Here is a 15717-nt window from a genome sequence, read left to right on the forward strand (position 1 = left end):
GATTAAATCAAAAATTAACTCTTGAGAATGTTTCCTAAATAAAGTATATCTATGCAGGGATGTAAAATGAAGTTTCAAGCAACATTAATTATATCCTTTTGATGTCTCTACTATCTTGTTCTAAAAAGCTAATAAGACCTGCACTACATCATTGTTAATGGGAGTGTGGTGCTTGTTGCTTAGGCAACAGGATGAATAAATGCAGGTCAGAATGTGCTTCAAGAAAAAAGAAAGCTAGAATATGATACTGAGTGGAGACTAAGTAGGTCTAAAAGATTTTTCATCCTATTAATAAAATCTGTTTCTTAAACTGGGCTGATCATATTAGTGTACTTTAACTAAATTCATAATTAAATAAATCAGATTATGGAAATCAATAAATAATTTTTATAAAGGTAGAAACTAATTTTTATGATACTAGTAGCAAATAAATAGTGTAGAACAGCATATAAATCAATAATTAATGACACTATTTTATGGTCTGCTCGGTTTTCATAATTAACTCCTCTGAATGATGATTCAAAGTTTGTTTCTTTTTTAATTAATTTTGTCTCATGAAGAAAGTATTTGATTGACTCATCTGAATTAAGTTTGTTTTCTTTGCATGATTTTCTGGAAAATCATACATAAAACTTAGAACTATAAAAGTAAAGACAATAATCTATGGAGAAGCTCAGACCTTGGTTTTGTCACATATACCCAGGATTTTTGCCTCCCAGATACATTTTGGAGTACTTATACATAATTCATCCTTGAGTGTTGTTTTACGACCTCAAGATGCTTATTTTAAAACTGTTTGATTAACCTTTCAGTTTCTGGCTTTCAAAAAGTGGTTATATTTGCTCAAATGTGTCCAACATTCAGAAAATTATATTGAATTAAAATATTTGGAAGTAGCCCAATAGTCTAGAGAATCCAAAGTCCTATCTAGCTTCTCCTGGAACCAGAATAAATTTGGACAAGGGTTTGAGGCGTGAGAATGAGAAAGTCTTATCTCAGGCAGAGACAGAGGGAAAGAATAAAGACATCAAGATGTGCAGTAAATATAAATAGCCATGAAAAGACTTTCATTCTGTTTGATAGTTCCCCGAATTCTTAGTGTTCTCTGTTTAGAGTCCTAAGTCTGTCCTAAATCTGCTCAGTGTCCTAACACTGTCATAGCAACTGAAGAAATTTTACTTTTTTCCTATTTCAATACCCACGATATCTTATCTGTCTAATCAATTAGTGACAGTTCTCTTCAACAGGAGAAAGATAACAGTAACTGCATATCCCATTATAAAAAAACACATCCGTAAGAGTTCTATGTATACGGTTACTTAGGGCTCATATGTCTTACTACATCTATGTAGCTTTTTTCAAAATCTCGTGGAGCATACACTTTTTAGGAAAAGAGGCTGAAGTTTAACAATTTGACTAATTTTTAAATCCATAATAGTCAAGTCAAGCTTGGAGAAAAATAATTTTAAATGAAAATTTAAAAAAAAAAAAAACCTAAGTATCTTTCACATTTTGTTATCTATTCTAGCATTAATAAGTTTCACATGTCTGCCCCAGCATTTTATTTAGAAATAGCTATTAATTATTTTCTGCAAGCCATTTGTGTGTTACATGCTTATATTATGCAGCTCTCTCTAAATTTAGGGATCAGTAATATGTGTGATGAGCACTTAAAAGCAAGGAAAGGTAATAAGGACTGTGACGTAGTTTAACAAGGGAAACTGATGAGCACAGGGGGAGGTATGTGAATGATTAGAAAGCTGTATTATGGGTCTGCACATCTCCCCACCCTCCTTCCTCACCTATATTCATCACAGGGAGAAGTTTGCACACACCGGGTTTAGACTGCATGCAGACCAGTATTCGGAAGTACATGAATGTACTTAGTCCATCAGCCTCCCTTTCTAAATACTGACAGGTAGTTGATGGAAACGTTTGTTTCTTTTATCTGAAGTAATAAATAACACTTCAGTGCTCTTCAATCAGCATGTGTAAGTAAGTGAATGTTCTCCATAATTGACCATCTGAAGCAGTTTGCTAACAAACTAAAGGTCGTCCACATAATTTAAACTGCTTACCGAACAATTATCAGGAAAAAAATAATCCTCACACCGTAAACATAACAAATTGTCTAATTAATCACTAAATGCTGATGTTCAAATGAAAGATGTTTTAGGAATCCAGAATTAACTGAAGAGTACTATAATCTAACTGGGTATTCTGAGATGACAAATTTATAAAAATCACACAAAGAATGACAGGGAGAATATAAATGTTAATCTTCCTTCACTGCCTATAAATAGTACTCTCACCGGTTCATTCACATAATACATATGTATATGGATGCCTATAGATCTCATTTTTCAGCAAGTGTCTATATGCACACAGTAAGTTCCATCCTAAGGGCATCCGATTTTCTGATGCAGTTACATATATAAATTGACCGATTTTGGTGCAAATCAGGCTGCCTCTGAGCCGTGTAAGACACATAAGAAGCAAAGACAGACAAAAGGCAGCTCCGTGGACACAGAGAGCATCTTACCATAAACTGTACATTGTCAAATCCATTAGCCATCAGGTGGTTCTCGTACTGAGGTAGCCCAATGCTTTCCAACCATTGTCCCACTGTTTGGACGGGGCATCTGGGTCCTGTAAGAGGATGAAGAGGGAAGCGTTTAAGCAGGGAGTAGCCGTCCACTGGGTAATAGCGGTAGTCCTGGGCTGAGAGGTGGCATTGCCACATCATGCTCCTGGGAAAGTTGCTATCAAAGGAGCCCGCCAGCTTGACAGATTAATGTTCTCAGCGAGAGAGCAAAGTCAGAAGTAAAACATAGTTTGCCAGGCAGGCTGTGGAGTATGACTTGATCCTAGCTCCACATTTCTTACATATTAATCTTTACTACCGACCAGTACGTCATACAGCCCCCAAAACCAGGCAGCAGAAGAAGGCATATCAAGCTGTCAGCTTAGGCTGGTCTGCGTTCTATGTGATTGTTGGAGTACTCCACAATAAGCAATGCACGGCCGGCAGCCAGAATTCTTTTTATCAAGTACTCCTACACTCATCAGTATGCAGCTCCATGCTCCTTGCTCCCCCTCGCTCGCTCCCCTTCATTACCCAGCCCAGGCTACACCTCGCATTTTCAATAATAGCCATCAGATAAGGCAGATTTTTTTTTTTTTTTTTGTCTGCAAGCTGGAAGCCTGCTGCTGCTGCTTCCTCCTACACACCCATCCAAGCGTCAATCCTGAATGATGAGAGCAGTCAAAACAAATGCAGAAAATAGCAAGATTCAAAAGCAAACCAAAGTGCTTAAATCTCAATTGAATCTTCATACTGGTTATACGTTACAGGGCTATTTGTTGTGGAATTTTACGTTTCAAAAGACACCAGGAAATGCAAAGCTTTAACTATAGCTTATAGCGGAGCTCACTACAGGTTTCCTTTTTCCTCTCCTTTTCTTCTCTTTCCTTTCTTCTTTTCTAACTGCAGCACAGATAAATGTTTCCGATCTAAAGCTTTGCAGGGTTTGGAGAATAATTATTCTCTTCCTTTAACATGCTGTATGAAAATGAACCTCTCTGAAATATTTTTTTTCCCCCTTCGGAATTACTGCAAAATACAGAAACTGCATCGCAGTCTTGAAGTCAAGATAATTCATTTCTCAATTGCAGGGCTTCTTCTAAACAAAAATATTATTAGGCACAAGAAATCCTTTTCCCCTCTGATATTTATAACCCAGTCTACCAGGGTTAGCATTCTAAATTAGCTATAAAGGTAACGTTACTGGGTAGCGATTTTTAATAAAGAAGAAGAGCCCTAACCAAAAATAATTCAAGAATAACAGATGCAAATGTGTGAGTTTTACTGAATGGCAGACAGATTGGGTAATTTATTTAATAATTCAGAGAAACCAGAGATTAATAATAGAACCCATAGAAAAAATAATAGACCATAGGACTAAATCATAAGAAAGAATAGACTCTTAAGATTGGGAGATAACTTGAAGAAGGGTTAGTCTAACCTGTCTCTTAAGGCAGAAATCCCTTATCATAGGGTGCCGAGATGTTTATCACTGAATTTATGCTTGAATACTGCCTAGAACGCAGCTCTTACTACTTATCAGGAAGACTCCACTTATTAGATATTTTACTTCCTACCTGACTCCTACTCACTTGTTCCAGCTCTGCCTTTGAGGTTACACAGACTAGGAACAGTGTCTTTTCTACATAAAGTGTTTTAAAAATCAAAGATAACTCCCATCCCCCCAGAACAGTACCTGGCACATAAAAAGTGCTCAATAAACATTTATTAAATAAATGAAACATTATTTTTCTTCTTTCTCCAAACCTTATCTTTCTCTTTTTAAGAACTTTGGCAGCCTCCCTGGCACACAGACATGAATCTTTAAAACATCTTGGACTCGCTCTTTCACTGCCTGACATGCAACCCCAGGTTCTAGTCCAACCTTACCAGGGTGTTTTGTATCCATTCCCTGGATTCTACTTCCTTTTTCATGTTTGTGGAATGGCCATCCACTTTGATTCTGTCATCTCATAAGACATCTAGGCCCACATGGCTGGATGCAACGATAGTATCTATATTGCTTTTCCTATCTCTGATATTTTAAAATCCATTTTATACATGGGTGTCAGACTAACCTCTCTAGGACAGTTTGGTTTTTATGCCTTGTTTCAAAACCCCTCCATGGTTTTCAGTTGGCTTCAAAATAAACTCCCATCTCCTCCTAATGAGATTTTGGGGTCTCCATGATCTTTTACAAATCATCTACATTTATTTATTTTTCCCTGACACTCCAGTCACGTGGGATTTCTGGCTGGTCTCTAAATGCATACTGTAACATACTTGGGTTGGTTTTGTTATGTCCCCACATTTCTGCCCCTTCTTTGGCTTTGGAACAGATGACATTTCCTTTAGTTTTTTGTAATCCCTCCTAACAGGAATAAATGCTTTCTTTAACTGTTTTAAATGGCATTTTTTTTTACCTTCTATTAGGACAAATAAATATTTTCTGTCTAATACTATAGTTATTTGTGTATAAGACTTGTGGAACTATGTCTTGCTAATACTGCTTGTGGTAAGGATTCAGGATGTGCCTGCTAAACCAAATAATTTTCATTTCATAATCCAAACAACATAAAATTCTAGCTTCAGATTTAACATTTCATTAAAAAATTTCTATCTGAAGTCTCTGAATTTTTATTTAAAAAATGATAGGTAGGTTTTTATATAAAATTTTTAGGTCTGGATCTTTAATATCCTCATCCTCCTTTTCACTTAATTAAGATTTATTTCTGATTGGTTCTAGATCTTTCAAGAAGGTCAAAAAGTTTGCAGCAGTTAAGGAGTCAGTTTTAAGGGGCTCTGGCTGCTCAACATTACTTGTATGAGAAGTTGAAATCAAGACACTGTTTGTTCTTGGCCAGCTCTAAAGCTGGTATAAGGTGAAATTAAAGGTAAATATCAAAAAAAAAAAAAAAAAAAAAAAAAAGGTAAATATCAAATACAGCCTTTCCTAGGATCATATCCACACTGTTCCTCCCGATCATTATGAACTATGAGCAGGTGGATAGGCTACAAAAAGATTGTACAAACATAATAATAATGTTTTAGCTTGGTAAGGCATATGCTAAAATCTTAAAATCCTAAAATCCCATTTCGTCTCTTAAGATACATATCAGGGATCAAGTACTGCCACACACACACAGCCTAGGTATCAAATCATCTTTGTTAATTGAATGAACTAATGACACTGGAAATGGTTTTGATAGGATTTTCATTTCTTAATAGAGAGAGAGAAAGAGAGAGAGAAGAATTATTTCAAGGTCCAGACTGCTTTATGAAAACATAGCTTGCATACAGGCTAATATCTTGATGAACATAGAGGTACACATCCTCAACAAAATATCGGCAAACTGAATTCAGCAATATATTAAAAGGATCATTCACCATGATCAAGTGAATGTATTCTGGGACACAATGATGGTTCAATTTCCATAAACCAATCAACATGATATACCACATTAACAAAATTAATATGATCATCTCAATAGATGCAGAAAAAGCACTTGGCAAATACAACATCTATTCACAATAAAATAAACTCTGAACAAAGTGGGGTTAGAGGGAACATATAGCTCAACATAATAAAGTCCATATATGACAAACCCACAGCTAACATCATACTCAATTGTGAAAAACTGAGAGCTTTTCCCATAAGATCAGAAATTAAATAAGAACATCCACTCTCACTACTTTTATTGAACATAGTACTGGGAGTCCTAGTTGCAGTACTCAGACAAGAAAAAGGAACAAAGCATCTAACTGGTAAGGAAGAAGTAAATCTATCACCATTTTCAGGTGACATGAGACTATACATATAAAAACCTTAAAGACTCCACCAAAAATCCATTAGAAGTGATAAATGAATTCAGTAAAGTTGCAAGATACAGAATTAATACCCACAAATCAGTAGCATTTCTATACTAACAACAAAGAATTTCTCTGCTCTGAAAGAGAAATTAAGAAAGCAATTTCATTTACAATTACACCAGAAAGAATAAAATACCTAGGAATAAACTTAGTCAAGGAAGTGAAAGATATATACTCTGAACACTATAGAACACTGATGAAAGAAATCGAAGATGACAAAAACAAATGGAAAGATATTCCATACTCATAGATTAAAAGAATTAATATTGTTAAAATGTCCATATTACACAAAGTAATCTACAGATTTAATGCAATCAAAATACCAACAACATTTTTCACAGAACTAGAACGAATAATAAAAAAATTTGTATGGAATCACACAAGACCTGAATAGCCAAAGAAATCTTGAGAAAAAAGAACATAGATGGAGGTATCACAATCCCAGATTTCAAGATGTACTACAAAGTTATCATAATCAAAACAACATGGGACGGGCACAAAAACAGACACACAGATCAATGGAACAGAATAGAAAGCTTAGAAATAGACCTACAATTATATGATCGATTATTCTACAAGAAGAAGGCAAGAATATACAATGGGGAAAAGATAGTCTCTTCAACAAATGGGTGCTGGGAAAACTCAAGTGTTTACGGCACTTGAGTTGTAACATGTTCCTTTTCTCCTACACTACGTGTGGAAGAATGAAACTGGATTACTTTATTATACCATACACAAAAATAAACTTTAAATGGATTAAAGACCTAAATTTGAGGCATAAGACCATAAAACTCCTAGAAGAAAATACGGTCAGTAATCTCTTTGGTATTTGCTTTAGCAAAGTTTTTCTAGATGTGTCTCCTTAGGGAAGTGAAACAAAAACGAAAATAAACTATTGGGACTATGCTAAAATAAAGATTTTGCACAGCAAAGGAAACCATACACAAAACAAAAGGCAACTTAGTGAATGAAAGAAGATACTTGCAAATGGTATATTAATAAGGGTTAATATAAAAATATATAAAGAACTTAAACAATTCAACACTAAAAAAAATCTGTTTTAAAAATATGCAGAGGACCTGAATGACATCTTTCCAAAGAAGCCATACAGTTGGCCATAGACACATAAAAAGATGCTTAATACCACCAATCAGGAAAATGCAAATTAAAACCACAATGGGATATCACCTCACAACTTTTGAATGGCTTGTATCAAAAAGACAAGAAATAACAAGTGTTGGCAAAAACATGGAGGAAAAAGAACCCTCATACACTGTTGGTGGGAATGTAAATTGGTATAGTCACTGTGAAAAACAATATAAAGTTGTCTCAGAAAATTAAAAATAGAATTACCATAAGATCCAGTAATTCCACTACTGGGCACCTATTCAAATAAAATAAAATTACTAATTTAGAAAGATATATGCACTGCTGTGTTTACCGCAGCACTACCTACAAAAACGAAGATATGAAAGCAACCCCAATGACTACTCATAGATGAATGGATAAAGAAGATGTGGCATATAAGTGGTATGGAATATTACCCAGCCATAAGGAGGAATGAGATCTTGCCATTTGTGACAGCATGAATGGACCTATAGGGTATTATATCAATGATATTGTAATAGTGTCATATGGTGACAAATGGTAGCTGCACTTGTGAGCATAGCATAACATACAGAGTTGTCAAATAACTATGGTGTGCACCTGAAATTAATGTAACACCGTGTCACTATACTTCAATTTTTTTTAAAAAAAATATAGGTTGGAGACAATACTAGTTACCAATCACTAGAAATCTTTGTATAGATCTTGAGTCAAATTGTTTGCGGTTTTGTTAAAACTATTTTCTCATGAGTCAAACGTCTAAAAGAATCCTGATTCAAGTCTGAAGATCACATTTTTATAGTGGTTAAGTCCATTTCTCACCACAAATATTACTTGAAATACTTTATTGGAGTCTTAAAATTTTTCAAGCATAACAGTACATTATTGGGCAGACACCTTTATTCAACTAGAACTTCTCTAAATCCCGAGAGTGAGATAAATGGAGGGAAAACATAAATTAATAGTTATTCAGAGATACTATGTCCTAGGCAGTGTGATATGGATTATGAACCCCATTTCAGATAAGGAAAACAAACTCAGAGTATGTGATGAAACCAGGAATTTTCTTTGGCACAGTCTTTAGGAAAAAAAAAAAAATCTGGGGATGCCACTTTCAGAATGGCAATGTGAAAAGTTCCATGGACATGATTCTCCACGAAACAGATATAACTGCTGAATATCGTATAATAAAACAACCTTTTAAAGTATCTGCAAATTGCATCAGTATCAGCACCCCTCCAAAGGATATGATACCTTATCAAAAAAGGCCAGCAGCATTTCTTTTCTTCTTTTATTTTTTTTAATTAATTAGTTTAAAAAAAAAATGTTTTTAAGTAGGCTCCAATGCAGGGCTTTAACTCACGACCCTGAGATCAAGAGTCAGACAGACTCTTAAGCGACTAAGCTACCCAGGCAACACTGCCGGCAACATTTCTAATTCCATCTGACTCCAAGTCTCAGAGGTTAACTTCCTGATGAGTGTGCCTGAGAGGTCATGGGCTCCTTTTGTCTTCCCTGCCCCCATTTCATATGTTCCATCCCAGTTGCGACAGAGTAGGAATATTGGGGTCCTGATTACTCTCAACCCAGCTTGCTTAGAAGAGCTGAGTTTCCAGGCCCAGAAAGGCAAGAGCTGAGAGGATGAGAAGACCCGAGGCTACCACCCTTGCCCATTGCCCAGAACAGTGACTCAAAGATTCTGCCAAAGGGAACTAGTCATAATATGTCAGTCCATAAATAGGTCAGTCCTTAAGTGCAAGAGAGCTCTAAGGCTCTCTCCAAGAAATTGACTTTATTTGAAACAGTATGAAGAAGTTCAAGCCTAAGGGCATTGTTAAAAACAATGGAGATTTTTGTGGTGAGCAATTAAAAGGAGACTAGGACTACAGGCTAAACAGTAGGGCCGCTGGTTTTGGAGAATCAAGAAGAGACAGTTAAGAAATGCTCTCCTGGGATCAGAACAAACTTCAAATACTGGCCTCAAGAAGTACTCCTAACCAAATTTAATTGGACCAGACTCTGGAACAACTCCTATCTTAACTTTCAAAAATAAGAGTGTAATAAGCTTGCAATTAGTGGAGCCTAATATCCAGGTGTGAGACCAAAGGGGGCAGAGAGATTAACAGGAAGATTAGGGAAAGAAAAATAGAAAATTCTCCTATAACCACTGTCATATCAGGATGACTGTACATGAGCAAGACTGTACATTTGAGTAGGTAAATACCATGAATTATATCTATATAATGGGATATTATTTAGCAATAAAGAGAAATGAAGAGCTCATACATGTTAAATTATAACTAAACCTTGAAAATATTATGTTAAATGAAAGCAGCCAGTCAAAAAAATACCATGAATTATATGATTCCATTTATATGCAGTATCTAGAATAGACAAATTTATAGAGACAGAAAGTAGATTAGTGGTTGCTTAGGGCTAGAGAAGGAGTACTGGGTGAAAAAGAGGAGTGATAGTTAATAGATGTGACATTTTTTTTGAGGTGATAAAAATGTTTTTAAATTGTCTGGGGATAGTTGCACAACGTTGTGAATATACTAAAAACTCCTGAATTGTGTACTTTAAGTGGGTGGATTGAATAATATGTAAATTATGTCTCAATAAATTTTCACTTATTGAATAACAAAAAAATAATTCTTAAAAAATTATGAGAACACAAAACACACAATTGCATATACATATAATTTATTGCTTTATATATTGGTATTTTAGTGCTCTATTTTTTCTTTCTTTTCCATCATCCTTGGTTATGCCTTCCCCTAGTTACTCCATACCATCTGTGTTATCCATCCTTCCCTCAAGTTAATTCATGTTAAACTAGTGTGTATCTTTACATATATTAATCCATTGTGAAATCTATCACACACACACACGTACAAATACACACACTAATTGTAGGCTTTGTTTCATAAAAATAGAATCATATTACTCTTATTTTTCTGAACCTTACTTTCCTCATTCAACAAAGCCTTATGGAAATTTCACTAATTAAGTGATAAGCTATAATTTAATCTTATAAATAGCTACATAGTAGTCCACAATGTGGATATACCATTCTTTTCTCACTTTTCTGACTGATATCTCTAGATATCCCTCCATTTTCTTTTTAAAAACTTTTTATGTTGAGATAATCATAGCTTCACACGCTATTAAGAAGGCTTTACTCAATTTTCGCCACTCTGACATCTTGTATAGCTACAGTACAATATCACAATCAGGCAAATGGCATTTATAAAATCCATTGATCTTATTCAGATTTCACCAGTTTTGCATGCACTCATTTGTGTGTGCCTATGTGTTTAGTTCTACACAATTTTATCACACATGTAGATTGTGTGACCATCACCACAGTCCAAAATAAAGACAGTACCATCATAAGGGTCCCTCCTGTAACCCTTTCATAGCCATAGCCATCTCCCCCCCACCCCGCCCCAGCTTCTTAACCTCTGGCAACTACTAATCTGTTCTCCATCTCTATCAATTTGTCACTTCAAGAATGTTATATACATGGAGTCATAGAGCATGTAACCTGTGGGATTGGCTTTTTTTTTCATTCAGTGTAATTTTCTTGAAATCCATACAAGTTATTCTGAATGATCTATGAATAGATCATTGCTTTTTGTTTTAGAGTAACATTCCATGATATGGATATATCACAGTTTCCTGCAGAGCTTAAGTTTTTAATTTTGATGAAGTACAATTTGTCAGTTTTTACCTTTATGAATTGTTTTTGGTGTCTACCCATTATTTTTAACTTTTAAAATTGTCACTTTAAAAAAATGTGTCTGTTATGAATAGTCTATAACTGTAATTATGTTTTAATCTGGAATTAAAAAAAACTATAGTCCAGTGGTTTGTAATTTTTTAAAAAGACTTATTTATTTATTTTAGAGAGAGAGTGAGAACAAGTGACCAGGGAAAGGGATAAAGGGAGAGAGAAAATCCTGAAGCAGACTCCCTGCTGAGGGCAGAGCCCCAGATGGGCTCAATCCTAGGACCCTGAGATCTTGACCTGAGTCCAAATCAAGAGCTGGACGCTTAACCAACTGGGCCACCCAGGTGCCCCAGTGGTTTGCATTTTAATGGACAAATACAATTTAGGATAGTGACAGTTATGTTTGATTTTAATCATTCCATCATACTTTCTATTTATATTTATGTACATTGTTGTTTCCTCATAAACCTTTTTTTAATTTTTCAAATTTTGTTGATCTGGTGACGTTCCTATTCATTCTATTTTTCTCTTTTTAACTTCTAGATTCTGTGATATTTCTCTTTTAATAGTTACTATATATATTTCCATGTCTATCAAACATATACTTTTCTAGATTATTTGAAAATAACGTATCAACTCTCTCTCCTTCCATAATTCTTTAAAACACTTCCAGTGTGTCTACCCAACCAATGGCAATTGATTTAATTACTGTAAAGAACCAGTCATCACTGTTCCATATCCTCATAATCTTTTCCATTCAAGATTTCTCTCATTTGTTTGTGTTTTTAGAAGGCACATATTGCATGGAGCACTGGGTGAGGTGCATAGATAATGAATTTTGGAACACACACAAACACACACAAAATAATAATAATAAAATAAAATAATTAAAAAAAAAAAAGACCTGAGCACCTAGAGGGTCTTTGCTCCCTGCCCCATCATTGGAATGTGGGTTTCATTTGCCTTGTGGCTTCCACAGACTGCTCCAAAGACATAAACTTGAGATATAATATGATGTTGAAAACATTCACATTGTATATGTGACTAAGCCTGGTTAAGGCCTCTTTATAAGGTTTAAAATTTGGAAAGTGGGCACACGGATCCATTCATCTTGCTACCACTCAAGTCAAACTCCAACTGTAAGTTCCCTTTGCTGTTATTAAAACAGTCACTTACCAAAAAAAACAAAACAAAAAAACAAACCTCATATACTTAGAAAATATTTTGAACTGAATAAAAATAAAAATACACTATATTAAAATTTGTAAGATGTAGTTAAAGAAATATGTAGAGAGAAATTTAAAGCATTAAACGTTCATAATAGAAATAAAGAAAATGTCAAATCAATAATCTCCGCATCCACCTTAAGAAATGTGAAAAAGAGAAAAAATAAAACCAAAAGTAAGCAGAAAGGAGGAAATAAAGATTAGAGAAGAAAATAATGAAATGTCAATAAAGAAAAATCAATGAAGAAAAATCAATAAAACTAAAAGCTTTTATTTATGATCATCAATAATTGATAAGACAACTAGTCAGGTTAACCAGAGAAAAAAGAGGAGAATACACCATTTACCAATATCAAGAATGAGAAAAGTCACAGTCCTACAAAGTCTGCAGACACCTAAAAAGGATAATAAAATATTTTTAATAACTTTGTGTCAATAAATGCAACAGCTAAGGTGAAATAGACAAATTTATTGAAAGACACAATCAAAGCTCTCTCCTGAATAACTTCATAATTGAATATCTCTTACCTATTAAAGGCATTTTATTTATGGTTAATACCTTTCACAAAGAACACTCCAGGCCTCATCAATGACTTTAATGGTGTATTCTACCAAACATATGAAGAAGAAATAATAACAATTCTGCACAAACTCTTCCAGAATATTGAAGAGAATACTAGCCAGCCCATTTTATGCATTCATAATTACTCTGATACCAAAGTCAAACAATGATATTTTGAGAAAAGAAAACTATAGACCAATATTTGTCATGGATACAGATGTAGAAATTCTTAACAAAATGTTGGGAAATAATATTCAATAACACATAAAAGATAACACAACATGACCAAGTTAGATTTATCCCAATAATATGTCATTTTTTAATATTAAAAAAAACAATTAATGTATCTCACCATATTAACTAGTAAAAAAAAAGTCACACGATCATCTTAGTAGACGCATTAAAAAAAAATCATTTGACAAAAGCCCACAACTATTGCTCATAAAAACTCAACCAATGAGAAAGGAATTTCTCAAACCTGATAAAAGGCATCTATAAACGACCGACAGCTAGCGTTGCACTTAATTGTAAAAGACAGATGCTTTCCTGCTAAGATCAGGAAAAAAGACAAGGAAGTCCACTAATACCTCTTTTATCTAATACTGTACTGGGGATTCTAACCAGCACAATAATCTGGAAAAAGAAATAAAATCCATCCAAATTAGAAAGGAAGACTTTTCTGTTAACATATGATATGATTATCTATGTATAAAATCCTAAGAGATCCATATAAAAGCTAGCAGGATAAATAATTTTATCAAGGTTGCAGAAAACAATGTACAAAAATCAATTGTATTTGTATATACCATCAATAAACATATAGAAGTTGAAATTAAAAAAAAATCATATTAAGGAATAAATCTGTCAAAAGATATTCTGGACCTATATATTTAAAATTACAACACGTCTCTGGAAAACATCATTTAAGATCTAAATAAATGGAAAGATACACTGTATTCATGGATTGGAGGACTCAACAGTGTTAAGATGTCAGTTCTTTCCAAATTTATCTGTAGATTTAATGTAGTCCCAATCAAAATTCCAGGAGACTTTGTGTGTGTGCATGTATGTGTGTGTAAATTGTCAAGCTTCTCATAAAATTCATATGGAAACACAAAGGACCAAGAATAATCAAAATAACTTTGAAGAAAAAAGCTGGAGAAGGTATTTACTTGACTTTACTTATCTTAAAGCTAGGGTCGCTAGGGTCATGGGGACTATGGGGTATTAATGTTAAGATAGATAAACAGGTCACTGGAACAGAATAGATGATTTAGAAACAGATTGACACACAGAGAATCAACTGACTTTTGATCAAAGTAAAAGATAATTCTGTGGAGAGAGGAGAGACTTTTTAATGAATGATGCAGGAGTAACTGAGAATGTACATATACAAAAAATGGATTTCAATCCATATTTCACACCATATATAAAAATTAGCTTAGGGGCGCCTGGGTGGCTCAGTGGGTTAAAGCCCCTGCCTTCGGCTCAGGTCATGATCTCAGGGTCCTGGGATCGAGCCCTCCATTGGGCTCTCTGCTCAGTGGGGAGCTTGCTTCCTCCTCTCTCTCTGCCTGCTTCTCTGCCTACTTGTGATCCCTCTTTCTCTGTCAAATAAATAAATAAAATCTTTTTAAAAATTAGCTTAAAATGTATCATAGGCCTAAATGTAAAATCATGAAACTTCTAGAAGAAAAAATATAAGAAAATTAGGAAAATCCTGAACTTGGGTTAGGCACCAAAAGCACAATTCTAAAAGAGAAAATGATCATTAAAACTAATCAAAATTTTAAAATTCTGTTCCTTTAAAATCATTGTTAAGAGAATGAAAAGACAAAACAGCGGACTGGAAGAAAACATTTGCAAATCATACCTGGTAACAGACTGTATTGCAAATATATTAAGAACTCTCAAAATTCACCAATAAAAGATCATTTTTTAAATGGGCAAAATATTTGAACAAACACTTCACCAGAGAAGCTATACAGATGTTGAAGAAGCAAACAGAAAGACGTTCAACAACATTAGACATTAGGAAAATGGAGATTAAAACCATAATGCAATACCACTTACTAGAATGTCTAAAATTAAGAAGGCTGATCACACCAAAAGTTGACAATGATTTGGATCGATGGGCCTCTCAGACACTGTTGATATAAATGTAAAATGCTATGACTTCTTTGGGAAATAGTTTGATAATTTCTCAAAAAGTCAAATATACATCTACTACATGGCCCAGCCATTCCACTTCTGGGTAGCCACCCAAGAGAAATGAAGGTATATGCTACAGAAACTTAGCCAACAACTCAAAACAGCCTAAATAGTCATCATCAACTGAATAAATAAATTGTTGCATATTCTTACAATAGAATATTACTCAGCAATAGAATGGAACAAACAGTTGATAAATGCAACACGTGGTTGAATATCAAAATAATTTTGCAGAGTAAAAGAAACCAGACTTCCCCCAAAAGACTACATTCTGTATGAGTCCATTTACATACAATTCTAGAGAAGGCAAACTTATCTCTAGTGATAGAAAACAGATCAGTGGCTACCTGGGAGCGGGAGAAGGGGGGATGGGAGGAATTAAGAAGTGATAGGAAATTTTGGGGGAAGACGCATTTATTTTATT

At 34.3% G+C, this 15717-nt stretch overlaps 1 protein-coding gene across 18 annotated transcripts in view; it reads right to left on the bottom strand.

Moving 5' to 3' along the window:
- ANKS1B (ankyrin repeat and sterile alpha motif domain containing 1B) overlaps positions 1–15717 on the bottom strand; it is a 1139726-nt gene that overhangs the window by 386697 nt on the left and 737312 nt on the right. For 16 of the 18 annotated variants that reach the window (XM_059186617.1, XM_059186610.1, XM_059186607.1 and 13 more), the window contains exon 15: positions 2543–2649. In XM_059186617.1, coding sequence (XP_059042600.1) covers positions 2543–2649 — 107 coding nt within the window. Of the gene's footprint in view, positions 1–2542; positions 3087–15717 lie in introns of those variants that run through there. The other 2 variants (XM_059186624.1, XM_059186619.1) reach the window with 2 other exon arrangements.

Source organism: Mustela lutreola, chromosome 8, assembly GCF_030435805.1.
Source record: "Mustela lutreola isolate mMusLut2 chromosome 8, mMusLut2.pri, whole genome shotgun sequence".
NCBI classification, from domain to species: Eukaryota; Metazoa; Chordata; class Mammalia; order Carnivora; family Mustelidae; genus Mustela; species Mustela lutreola.